The following is a 14,245-nucleotide window of genomic DNA, read 5'->3' as shown; positions in this document are numbered from 1 at the left end:
CAGAGAAACCGTCAGATTTCAGGTCTCGACTTTTTTTTTTTTTTTTTTTAAACAAATGAAGTTAAGGCATAGAGAATATTACCACTCACTCCCTATCCCTAGTAGCAAAATGACTGTATAGCCTTATATGTATTTGACTTACATTTGACATACCTTTAGAATACCAGAGAAACTGAAAACTAATACTTCCCTAGGACCTTGCACTATAAAAAAAAAAAAACAAAAAAACAAAAAACAACAACAACAAAAAAACAAGAAAACCCCAAGCTACTTAAAACAATACTTTTTCTATGTAGTAGGTGGATCTCTTTAACAAAGGTCCACATGAATTCATCGATACGCCACTCAGAAAATCGAGCCAAGTAGGCCTGTTATACATTCTGTACCACTTCTAGGCTTCTCTGGGGGCATGTGTTGATTTCCCATGGCCTGAACTGTTAGGAATATTAAGAAAGAATGGAAATAATTACCTTCTTCCTCATCTGGCACTGCCAGCCACTGGATCAGGGCAAAGAGCAGTAGGATCACCAAGCAGGCCATGCCGATTCCTCGGAAGGTTGCAGCAGCCCCTATAAAAACAAACAGCACTCTCTATAGAGTAATTCCAAGAAATGCAGATAGCGCTCATCTACGTCAATTTTCTAAAGATCAAAGCAAAGGAAGCACAGCTTGGGACAAACCAGAGAAAAGGGTTTGGCTATTAGCTCCACATAATGGAAAAACACAGGGCTGGGTACGTGTCAAGAGACCCAGGGCTGATACTGGATCTGCCATCGATCGATTATAAAACTGCATTTATATAGGATTATTTCTCAGTACCTTTCATCATGACTCATACGATTCAATGGTGCTCTCCTCTTCATATGAAAAGACCATTTACCCAATTATTAACTAACAGCGCTATTAATCTGTAGTTGGAACAGCAGTGCTCAAATAATGCTATAAATGCACACATTTCCTGGGGCCCACCTTATATATTAATAGATGACTGAGCAGTTAAGATTCCTGGAGCAGAATAATCTCATTCCTATTTCAGCTCCTATGTTTCTAATAAGAAAGATATGACAAGACAGACAGATTTTATTATCATAAATGTAGTAGCATTACCAAAGCCAGCATATGGTTAGATTCTTCTGGTTCACAATCTCCTAATGGAGTAACAATGATGACTTTTATTTCCTTTAGGATTATTATCAGCAGGTTTAAGGTACCTTATTTTAGACTAAAAGCACTCATGCTAATTCATTTGTTTGGCTCCTTTGAGGGATCTCTGTAGCATCTCATTAAGCTGATTGTCCAGAGAAGTGTGGACAGTTACAGGCTGGCTCAAATCAGCTTAACAACATAAGCATGCTGCTTTACAATTATGACTACCATGAAATCTAGAAAGAGATTATAAATACTGGAATTTAGCTTTGGGCAATCTTCAGTAATAATTGGATTGTTTATTGATGTATTGCTGGAAAAAAATTATGTTTTAATTATAGAAAAGAAAAAAACGGGAGAAAGCCATTCTTACCAAAATAATTGACTAACACGCCTCCAATCATGGCACCACAGCCTCTTCCCAAACCCAGGTGAAGGCCCTGCAGGATGCCCTGAGCAGATGTCCTCAGCTCAGGGGGAACAGCTGCACTGAGGTAAGAAATGCATGCTGCCCAGATGGCTGCGTGTGTCACTCCTGGAGAGGAAGAAGAGCAGGAGGGATTGGTTGGTTAGCATTTCTTAGGCTACTCTGTTTTGAAATGTGAATTATTTAACTAGGCACCTATTTTTAAGATTTGTTGTGGTAAAATATACATTAAAAATTTACCATTTTTACATTTTTAAATGTACGGTTCAGTGGCACTGAGTACACTCACAAGTACAGCTGTCACCATCATCCATCTCCAGAACTTTTTCACTACCACAAACAAAAATTCTGTGCCCATTAAACCACAACTTACACTCACCCCCTGTCCCATCCCCTGACAACCACCATTCTACTTTCTGTCTCATGAATGTGACTCCCATTCATTTTGTTCATCTTTTCATCTGTGGATAGACATTTGGGTTGTTTCCTTCTGCTACTGTGAATAATGCTGCTATCAACCTGGTATGCAAGTATCTGAGTCCTTGATTTAAATTCTTTTGAGTGGCTGGGTGCAGTGGCTCACACCTTTAATCCCAGCACTTTGGGAGGCTGAGGTGGGCGGATCATGAGGTCAGGAGATCGAGACCATCCTGGCCAACATGGTGAAACCCCGTCTCTACCTGTAGTCCCAGCTAGTCAGGAGGCTGAGGCAGTGGAATTGCTTGAATCCAGGAGGCAGAGGTTGCAGTGAGTCAAGATCACGCCACTGCCCTCCAGCCTGGCAACAGAGCAAGATTCTGTCTCAAAAAAAATTCTTTTAAGTATATAACTAGAAATGCAATTGTTGGGTGATATGGTCACTATATGTTTAACACTTTGAGGAACTACCTTTTTTCCACAGTAGCTGTACCATTTTACATTCCCACCTGAAATGTATGAGAGATCCAATTTCTCCACCTCCTTGCCAGAACATATATATATATATATATATAATTTTTTTAAAATAGCAATCATAATGAATGTGAAGCAATTTCTCATGTTGTCAATTTGCTTTCCCCTAATAGCTAGTGATGTCAAGCACCTTTTAGGTGTTTATTGGCTATCCGTATCTTCTTTGAAGAAATGTTTATTCAAGTCCTTTGTCTACTTTTTAGTTGGGTTGGTTTTTGTTATTGAGTTGTAGGAGCTCTTCATATATTCTGGGCATTCATCCCATCTAGGGCACCTACTTTGACATTAGGATTATTTCTACTTTTCTCCATTATAATCATGATTAACATTGCTTTTTATATACCTTGGATTATTTACATTGGCTATAATTCCAAACAAGTGGGGTTAATGATTCAAAGGATATAACAACTTTTATATTTTGTTTTGTTTTGTTTGAGACGGAGTATTGCTCTGTCACCAGGCTGGAGTGCAGTGGTGCAATCTCAGCTCACTGCAACCTCTGCTTCCTAGGTTCAAGTGATCCTCCTGCCTCAGCCTCCCGAGTAGCTGGGACTGCAAGTGCCCACCATCATGCCCAGCTAATTTTTGTATTTTTAGTAGAGACAGGGTTTCACCACGTTGGCCAGTTTGGTCTCGATCTCTTGACCTCATGATCTGCCTGCCTCAGCCTCTCAAAGTCCTGGGATTAGTGAGCCACTGCACCCAGCCATGCTTTTTAGTATATAGTTCAATAAAAAAAAAAAAATGAGTGCAGAAACAATTTACCATATCCCATTACCAGTTTTATATCTTCACCATTTACTGGAATGACAGGAAGATGGAGATAACAGGTGGAAAAATGGTCATTATTATGCAGTAACTGCACTGTCTGAATTAAAATCTTCATTAAGACACTGCTTTAAATGTAAAAACCAGATATTGTCACAACAGGTTTTATAGCTAGATGGGATTAAGAAATCATCTGGTTCCATCTAGATTATTCCCTGAGAAATCGTCTCATTTGGAGATAATATCATAAGAGACTCTTAACTCATATTTTGGAAAATTAAACTAAAAGATCAAAATTCTTTTAAAATTTGATCTGACAGTAGTCTGCCTCTGACCAGAATGGAATAACAGGGACTAAATTTATTCTCCTTCCTCAAGTAACTAAAAAACTGGACAAAATATATGAGGCAGTGGTTCCCAAGGGACATCAGCAACAAGGACAGTGATCCCTGAGAGATGGGAAGCAAATAAAAAGCTTTAGTTTACTGACTGATGAGAGTCTGAAATGTGCAGGGCAAAAAAGAGAACTGCCAAGTTGAAGACTATAGCCAAGAGTCTAGGGAGCCAAGGTGGCTAGAGTTCCAGGGCAGAATGCCAGAGAGGAGACAGCATCATAGGGAGAAAACTCCAGAGATCTACAGAGGGCTCCCCTAATGTATTCAGCAGAGTACCGATCAGCAAAACATGTGCAGACGCTAGCCAGAGTGAGGGAAAGAACTACCCAAAACCATTTCAGAGAACAATACCCAGAACCCACACAAGGTGGGGAACACTTCTTCCCACCAGCCAAACTGGAACAACTCATGATTCTTAGGACTGGTAGAGTAGTCTGAACAAAGTCTTTTGTTAGTATTATGAAATAATTAGCCCTAGACTAAACACTGCTCTTGTCTCATCTACGTAATCTTAAAAGCAAGACCCAAAAGGATCACACTATTTCCAAGTAACTTAGCTGTGTCCCAGAACAAAGCTCGAGAACATTTATAGGAAGACAGAAATAGCCAACACCCAACCAGGTACCATTCACAATGTCCGGCATACAATAAAAAAATGATCAGGGATGATACTACTTAAGTCGGTCCATAATGGAATAAACACTGTTTTTACTGGGCACATTAGATTGTATGCCTCACAGCTGACTGAGAAACATTAAAATAACTTTCTTAGGTTTTATATATGTTTCAGTCATCATTTTAACCAGGCTTTTTTTTTTTTTTTAACTACTAAGATGGACTAGATGATTAGCAGTAGCATACACAATTAATTTCCTAAAAAGTCAAATAATGTGTTTGCTTTATCCGGCAAAACAATTGCAATACCCTACATAATGCCAGCTTTCTCAAAATTGAATAATGCCTGGATAGTCTTAATTATGAGTATTTATACCATAGTACACAATGGGAATAATTTTAAGTATTGTCATTTCTATTATTAAAGATGATTCTAAGTCCATTTCTTTTCAGATATGCAGATTTTTTTTCATTAACCACACTAGAGGAAAAACTAAAAAATATTCCAATAAATAAAATTAATTTATTCAAAATTAATTAGATTCAATAGCAAAATCCAACATAGATTTGGAAATCATTTCTTAAAGATGAATTACTGAAGACCTGAAACCACATCATATGGTAGTAGGTTAACTTCAATGCTGATGCCAAACCTATTGTTATGTGTATGTCTAAGCAATCAATTGTAGGATTTACAAGCAACCAAAACGTTAAAATATATTTAGTATAATTCTAGATTAAAAAAAAAAAAAACAACAATTCTAGCAGTTATTCTTTTAAGTGTGAAGGCTTGGGCACACACAAACTCTTCCAACAATAGGGTTTGTCTCTTTTTTCCCCTCTCTCAGAAATTCTAATCATTTTCTAAAACTTTGAGTGTTCTAAGATAATTAAATCATTTTCCAGTGGGATGACTTAAGTCAGGATGCTTTTAAACTATTCTTAGAATTTACTGACTAGTATTAAGTGGTAGTTGTAAAAGATTTTCTACAGTTAGACTTCTAGTTTCTATATTGCTTTTGAGACTGATTAGATAATTGGGAATTACATTCTTTAACTCGGGCATTAACTGAAGGAAAAAATAGTAAAGCACAAAAACAAAATTTCTGATACTAAAAGCAGAAGAATGAAAGCCACTCTGCTTGTATGCTCTGACATTTTCCAGGGAGGATATAGGATTAAAATTGATTTCCCTAAAATAACTTACTTTAAGATATCGTATAAGTGGAAGAACCAATTAAATTCATTTCATTTCTTAGATAGGAAACCGGCAAAACTTAGCAATCCATAAGAAGGGACTGAATTAGAACATCATCTGTGTATACAAAAGACAGTTGTGGAGTTGCAGTTCTTGTTCATAAACTGGAACATGCAACTTTCTACTAATCTTAATAATCTGAAATTCTTGCCAATGTTTTTACGACAGTTGTATTCTGATTCTCTAGTTTTAAAATAACAACAAAAAAAAGCAACCTAGAAACTTGAAAACCCTCCACAATTTCCCATATTTGTAAGACAAGATTTAGGAAGTCTTAGGAATTGTGCTACCAAAAACAACATTCCTATAAAGTAGAGCGGATGAAAGATATTATAAACTAGGAAAATAAAAATGCTTCTACTTTCTTAGTTATTAGAGAACTGTGAAAAAGCAGCAAATGATTATTCTTTAGGTGATGAAATAAGCACATTTACTCAGTGGCATGGGTAAATGTGTTTACACTAGAGTAACAAATTTTTAAACCTTTTTAAGTGTGAGATAACTGAGGTGGTAGATCAAACAGTCAAAATAAAAGCTATTTTGACTGACAACAGTAACAAGGGCACAGGAGCTGACTCTCCTTGCAATATGTGTTAACCCTTCCATGGCTACTTGTCATAAAACCAGTGAGCCTTCAGTGGCAATCCAATACCAACTCACATAACAGGTGCTTAAATATATTGATTGAGAATGAATGACTCTCAGAGACCAAGTAGTCCACACAAACTCAGTTTCTCAGTCCTTTCTTACCTTTACTGGGATCCCCCAGGATTGACTTTGAGGCACAATGAAAATCAAGAGATATATCCACACTACCTACTTACTGCCAAGACTTTTCTTTGGGATACATTACATTTGAATAACCTAGAATCATTAAAAATAATTAGGAGTAACATTCATTGTTTTCATTAATTTTTTTTTTTTTTTTTGAGATGGAGTTTCACTCTTGTTGCCCAGGCTGGAGTGCAATGGCATGATCTCGGCTCACTGCATCCTCTTTCTCCCGTGTTCAAGCGATTCTCCTGCCTCAGCCTCCCGAGAAGCTAGGACTACAGGTGTGTGCTGCCACGCCCAGCTAATTTTTGTACCCTTAGTAGAGACAGGGTTTCACCATGTTGGCCAGGATGGTCTCGATCTCTTGACCTCGTGAACTGCCTGCCTCAGCCTCCCAAAGTGCTGGGATTACAGGTGTGAGCCACTGTGCCCAGCTCTGTTTTCGTTAATATTATCACATCAGCTTACTCTACAAGGAATTGTGCTGTTTTACACAGATATTGAATCTATTCCTCCAATGGGTACAGTACTATTTTTTCTTCATTTTCCATAAAGGAAACCAAGACACAGAGATATTAGATGGCTTGTCCAGAGTCACACAGACAACAGAGTTGTTGAATAGGATTTGAACCCAAGGTGTCTAAGTTCAGAGCCTGGGTGCTTAAATATTATACTATATGCTCTCAGAACAATTATTAGAAGTATTCTATAGTAAATGTAACTGAATACTTTGAGAGATTTTGTTGTTACTATCAAACATGGCCCACAAGCTACCAGTTTAAAAGATGATATTCTTAATAACTCTTCTCCACCCTTTCTGAAGAGCTGACATATCATTTATTGTTTTTTAAATGTCCCAAATAAGTCTTTACCTTATAACACTCAACACTGGTATCTGATTCTACAACACGCGTTTCAAAATTGTTCAGTCTTGGCCCACAAGAATGCTCTACTGAAATAAATGGCATGTATGAACAGGAAAAAAGTCCTTTCTTCTTAAGGAGACAGCTGCTCTTTGTAAAATGTTGCTTGGCTTGGGGAAATCACATTATAGTGGCTGGGAGGAGTGAGAATTGACACAGTACTAGGGAACTGGGATTTTTTTTTTTTTCTTGCTTCTGCCACTGACTTAAGCTTACTGAACAAAACATAACTATCCCTTTAGCACTGGCACACAGAATCACTTGTGACAAACCTTTTCCACGAATAGACCAAAGTATGCATTGCAATTGGTTCTGGGATTTTAAAAAAAGCTTCTGAAAGATCAACTTGGTGAAAATCAGTAAGAGACTATTCTTCCTAAGGAAAGGCCTCCATTGGGCAGGCAATAAAAGAAAAAGTCTATATTGGAAATCTTAGTGGTTTCACACATTAAATGTTTTTCTTTTCTTGCTCACACAAAGTTCAATGAACAGGAGACAGGAGTAGTAGCAGCTCTGCTCCATAGTCACTCAGGGATCCAGGTTGCAGAGAATCTGCCATCTGCAATGCCTGCTTACCCTAGGTATCAATATCCAGCCGACAGAGGAGGGAGTGACACACTTCTAAACCTGACCCATACAATTTCCCATGTGCTATCCTTCCCTCTTTTATTCTTCCCTCTTTTATTCCCATGTGCTATCCTTCTGCTTTTATTCTGCTGGCCAGAATTAACCACATGGTCATACCTAACTGCAAGGGAGGCTGGGAAATAGAGTCTAGCTGCAAGTCCACAAAGAAAAGGAAACAGAGATGGTGAATAGCAAGCCAGTCTCTCTGTCAGAGTTAGGGCTACTATCAGCAATGGACCTTCCACAAATGGCAGAGGATCCTACAAAGAGCAATGGACTTAGCAAATGGCAGAGGATCCTACAAAGAGCAACGGACTTAGCAGCAGCAGCAGCAGCAGCATGGATCTTCTGTGTGCTGCACGAAAGAGACTTTATATAAGACATGCAACAATTTGTGTTAAAAGCCAACATTCCCACACCTATCGATGTACAGGACTGTAAGAATCCCCTTTATGCATTCAACAGTATTTACTGAGCATCTATATTATGTGCCAGATACCCTGCTAGGCTTTGAATATTTGACAATATGCAAAATAATGTCCCTAGCCACCAAGGAGCTTATAGTCTGGCAGGTGAAAGGGGGCAGGATTTATCTAAAGGGGAAGCAGATTAAGCTCCTTGAGAACAGACATATCCAGCACCCAGCAGAGGGCTGACATGTAACAGCAGCTGAACAAAAGGACATTGAACTGAAACAGGGTAGGCAGTGGTCTGCATGCTGGGATATGACAAAGAAAGCATTTATGGATAAAAGGTACCCTGGGTAGGGTTGGAGAAAACTTCCAAATCCCATATATAAGTAAAAGTGGACAGAGGAAATAAGATAGATCTCTTCTATAAGCTCTAGCTTGCAAACTTAAAAAAATACATGAGTTACTTAAAAAGAAAAAGTCTATAACTGATGCAACAATGTTCTGGGGGCCCTTGTGAATTTTACGTGCTGGCATTATGCCTTTGGCATACCTTTAAGCAGGTTTTAGGAGGCTACCACCCAAAACCGAGGAAATTTAATGTTAGGACTTGGCAACATTAGACTACACGCCCAGTGTTTTCCCACCTGAAGCCACACATGAGAACTGCTTTTCTATCAGCCAATAAAAATTTCACTTACCTTCCCCAAAGATAACTTTATTAACAGTGTGCACTGACTAGTCATGTTTCCCTTACGCTTTGGTCATTAGGCTTCATCTTAATTCATGGTTAGGATTTAATGCATAATTGCAGTTTAACTCCTTAGAATAGAATCTTCTAAATGATATTTTCTCTGATCCTGATCTATATTTATAATTTATTTTACTTTTTTGTTATTGAGTGCTTTCTAACATTTATCAGAAGCTAACTGTGGGTCAGGTACTGTGCTACATACTTTGCATGGATTAGTGTATTTAATACTCATGTCAACCTCTCCTATAACTCAAGAGTCTGTGGCTCAGAGAGATTAAGCATTTTGCCCAAAGACACAGAGCCTATAGGTAGGGGAGCTAGAATTCAAATCCAGATAGTCTAATTCAAGCCTTAGCACTTTATGGTTTCCGGATTATTGCATATTTTGATCATCTGCCTCAGCTAACCTATAGAGTGAGATGAGGGTATAAGTACTAATTAAAATACATGGATGTTTTTACAGATGTGTTATGGATGGCAAGATGTCATCCTAGGAAGAGCTATCATACTGAAGGTTCAGCTTTAAATTTAATTTTCAAATTTTCTTCAGATATTTATAAGTTTTTGAGACAGAATTTCTTATATTATTCAAAAGATTTAAAAATTATAAGCTACTAACTGTAGTACATGACACAGGGGGCTGAAAAATGAATTAAACAAGCATTAATAGTGTGTCTTCCTATACGTACATCTCTTTGGAGAACTGAAAAAGTATAAGCATGGTCTTTAAGTTCAAGGGTTTAAACTAAGTTAGAAAATAAAACTGGTATTTCTTCCCCATGCTCTTCCAGAGCATAGAAGGAGGAAAATGTGCTTTGTTTGTTGTTGTTTTGAGACAGGGTCTCACTGTGTTGCCCAGGGTGGAATGCAGTGCTGCAATCACAGGTCACTGCAGCTTCAACCTTTTGGGCTCAGGCAATCCTTCCACCTGAGCCTCCCCAGTAGCTGGAACCACAGGTGCACACCACCATGCCCAGCTGATTTTTAAATATTTTGTAGAGACAGGGTTTCAGCCCATGCTGAAAGCATGGTTCTTATTTGGCTGAATAAGCATGCTAAATAAGACAAACAGAATAACACTTTATAAATGTCAGCTCAAGTCCCCCTGATGACATTAAAAAACCATCTTTCATCAAAATCTTAACCCGGCTCCCACTGATAGAGCATCCTACACAGAGAGAGCTGACCCAGACCTCGTTTTCACTCCTCAGTGCTGGAGTCATTAATTCAAGTAACTCAAAAGGACCTCTTCAGTTATAGCAGCCCCTAGGAGAGCTTTACTCTCCTCAAATACATTTTAATAGCAAGGGTAATTCTGATTCTTGCTCAGAACTAACACTAACACTCATCTCTGAGTTTTGCAAGGATTTGCAACCAATACCCATACAGGAAGGAGAATAACAAGTTTGGGCTTTATTTTAATCAAATATTTATATTCTTGATCAAAATCATGAATGTTTAATTGTTCTTTGTACACAATAAAAGGAGAAAATTCCTATGGGTTTTTAAAATGAGATCTTGAGAAATAAATATAAACTATTCACCACCACCACCATCCAGCAATGCTTTTAAGCACTTAGACTCACTGTCTCTTTTTTAAATACACTGCAGATTTCTTATAGAGAGGAAATATGGTTTCTGCTTCTTTATATGGTATTACCAGTTGCCTACTGAATAACATGTTTGCTGCAAATGGTAGCTGAATTGCTAAAAAGATATGGCTGCAAGAGAATATTTACTGAACATGAGAAAGATCATGGGAAAGAAATAACCTCACAATTCCAAACAGCATCCCGCTGGATACTGTCCTTACCTTGATCCCCAAATAAAGGCCTGAATAGCCTCCTTCCTATAGGCCTGGGGAAGAGGAAATTTGTTTCTTCACAAACCCATCTGCTAATTATTACCAACATGGCCTGAGAGGACAATCAAGAAACTCCAAGACTGAAGATAACAAGGAATCCTCCACCAGCAGTTACATGCAACCCCAAAGAGGAAGGGCTGGGTAGTGGGGGCTATAGAATGAGGCACATTTTTGTCTCCTCCCTTTCAGCTACCCACTAGATAGCACTAATTCTCATGGTGTTTTGGGTATAAAGCAAGGGTGGTAGGATAAAGAGACAGACTTTGCTTATTATTATTATTATTATTATTATTTTTAAGGAAGACCCTCTTGTATGGTTCTGGCTGGGAATCAAAAAACAGAAGTGCTGATTTTTCAGTCAAGATGCCCAATGATGACAGACAATATCCCATTCCCCAGCCTTCCCCTTCCCCAGACTAGGTCTTTGGCAATTAACAGGTAACATTTCTAGTCAAGGAATTAAGGGCTATAGATTATGACAGTGGGCTTGTCCTATAATGAAATCATTCAGTGTTTTGTTGTAATCATGTCCTGCCTTACTGCATCCTAAATAGAGTCTCCTTTAAGCACAGGGACTTGAAAGCCATTTGGACAAGCCTTGTAAAGGCAGACAAATCCAAACTAGCAATACAAACCTCTTCAGTCAGAAATGTATTCCTGTGATGCAGGATTTATTCCACATGAATAATCCACTGTTTTCCATGGGGTGGGCATGGGTCAAACAAAGGCAAGTGATTTTGATTTTGTTGTACAGTCAAAATACTCAGCACTCACTTCTGCCAGGGAATGAAACCATCTCCTCCAGCATTAGAAACAAAGAGCTCTGTGGAAACTGGTCACAGAGGCCTCTGTTGGACTAGAAGGCTGTATTTACAGATCCTCTTCGCTGGCTTCAGATCAGTAACTAGGTTTCTACTGGCATAGGGGAGCAAAAAATGAAACACAGAAGTATGTATCGTAGCCTGCCCTAGGAAGCAGAATTCCTGTTTAGATTCAGAGCATGGTCAGCTCCCTAAATCCTGGGATAATACCCCTGAGGTGCATACAACTATTATAAAACATGTCCTGCGTTGGCAGCTTGAGATGATAAACGCTTCAAGCCCTAGCCCTGGCACACCACTTATGCTCCCTGAAGAGGCCATTCTGCCCTCTTCTGTGTCTTCGCACACAGCTCTTCCCCCATGCTGGAATGCCTACTCCCTTTAGGCCACCTGGTGGATTCCTATTTGCCCTTCAGAGTCTGGCTTATGTGATTCTTCATCCTCCCACTCCCTGCTTCACAAAGTTAATTATTGTCCTTAGGGTAAGCTCCTTATCTGTTACCTAGCACATTTTTCTATGATTCCATCTAACATGCTGTATAGTTATGTGTTTACGCATCTGGCTTCCAGAACAGATGGTGAGACCTTGGGGCCTGAGTTAATATATGTATATATTTTATTATATTCTCAGCACCCAGCATACTGCCTGGCTCTTAGTCACCATTTAATTTATCTTTAATAGATTAACAGGAAAAATGCATTTTTAAATTCACACAGCATTTGTTTTTTCCTCTTATAAAATTATTCTGTTGTTCTTTAACCATTTCATGGGTGTTCTCTGTTCCTGAGTCACTTACGGAAACTGTCCTTTTCCACCTAATTCATTTTAAACTAAAAGGATAAAACAGTTATATGTATGTATTATTACAATATATAGTCGTTTCTTTTCTGTAGGTATACAAATCTTTATTTATAGAGTCTGCACACTGTAGCATACCAATAAACAAAGCGATTAAGCCAGGTCAGGATAGAACAGGAACCAGAGGTGGGAAATCCTAAGAACTGTGTTGCATATATTACCTTGTTATTGAATCATTCTTACCTGCAGTTCCTGTTTAATGCATTGTTATTCTTAAATGACACAAAGCTGAGATGTGTGCCTCTCCTCAAGACCCATCCAGAGTTCTAATTATTAGAAACAATAATTTCTTATTATAAGACCAAGTTTCCATTTTCTATATATTTGTAAACAAAATCTCCTTTCACTAGCTACACCATTGTATCAAATCTGAGAAAAGCATCTTCAAGTGTGTGTATATATATATATATACACACATACACACACACTTGAGTTTTATAATTATAATGTGAATATAAATTATATCTCCTTTCAATTAGGATAAGTTCTTTTTTCATTGCTATGATGGAATTTGATGAATGAGCTGGCATTTTGTACATTCTGTTTAGATGTATAATTATTAATCTTTCACCTTAAAAGATTGAAATCCTCAATCTTTCATCATGACAAGAAATTAATTACATTGATTGTACCGTATTTGTCTCCTTAGGGTAAGGGAAAATGATAATGGCAATCTATAAAGCTAATGAAATTGTATATAATCACAGACTGTTCAGTGCAATTAATGATTTAGTAGCCTGGGCTGTCACTCAACTCCAGCGATCTTGTCCTGAACCTTTATTTTAATCATGATGCCAATCAGGACTTTTCAGGATGTAGTCATTACTATATGAGCTAACATGGCAATGAGTTTTGAATAGTAATCCATTTCTTTGGCACTCTTCAGCTACATGGCGAGAGCCTTCCAGAAATTTTTCAGTTGTGTCCTGATGGGAAACAGTACACTGAAGCAAAGAGAAGCATTCAGGGCAGGGCATTTGACCAGAGATTTTTTTAAGTTCATGGGAAAACAACAGTGTGGCTATAAAGCTTTAGTTATAAGTCACCAGATGTGATAAAAATAACTGAAGAGATAAAATAATTATGACAACAATCTTTTTTCAGTAAGTATAGTTAACCTACAAAACTAAAAACACCAACAACTTTAAAAGATAAATATTTTTATATTTTAAAACCACCCTTGGATGTCCATGTCTAACAGTTGTGCACAGGAGTTTATTCTAGAGTTCCTCTTCCATTGTTTAATCACAAGGGTGTGGGTCAAGTCCAGCTTTGTTTGGCTCAACATAGAGCAGCACTCAGGTAACCGAGAAACCATCCCTCCTGATGTCATCTCTTCCTTAACAACCATTTCAAAATCACATGAAACAGTAGGCCTGCCCTTCCTTTATAGAATCAGATGCTGAAGGCCACTGGGCTTTTAGCCACAGCTCAGGGAAGGTAGAGAAATAATTTCAATCCCAGCTGTTAACTTACCTTGAAGAACTTCCATGGGGAGAACAGTCCAGGCATTCTCCAGGTAGGAAATATAAATATAGCGAGCCGTATTGCAGGCCAGACCAATGTACAGAACCCTAAAAAGAAAAAAAAAAAAAAGCAAAGGAAAATAAACTGAGGCCCTAATATAAAATCTAATATGAATACAAAACGAGC

At 38.1% G+C, this 14,245-nt stretch overlaps 1 protein-coding gene across 3 annotated transcripts in view; it reads right to left on the bottom strand.

The window, feature by feature from the left end:
- The window catches only part of MFSD6 (major facilitator superfamily domain containing 6), an 87,096-nt gene that overhangs the window by 11,820 nt on the left and 61,031 nt on the right, over positions 1–14,245 (bottom strand). For all 3 annotated transcript variants that reach the window (XM_007965655.3, XM_007965652.3, XM_007965653.3), the window contains exons 3-5: positions 14,069–14,166; positions 1,520–1,681; positions 471–569 (exon numbers count right to left, since the gene is read on the bottom strand). In XM_007965655.3, coding sequence (XP_007963846.1) covers positions 471–569; positions 1,520–1,681; positions 14,069–14,166 — 359 coding nt within the window. The remainder of the gene's footprint in view (positions 1–470; positions 570–1,519; positions 1,682–14,068; positions 14,167–14,245) is intronic.

Source organism: Chlorocebus sabaeus, chromosome 10 (genome assembly GCF_047675955.1).
Source record: "Chlorocebus sabaeus isolate Y175 chromosome 10, mChlSab1.0.hap1, whole genome shotgun sequence".
NCBI lineage: Eukaryota > Metazoa > Chordata > Mammalia > Primates > Cercopithecidae > Chlorocebus > Chlorocebus sabaeus.
This window is presented reverse-complemented; position numbering and strand designations above follow the sequence as displayed.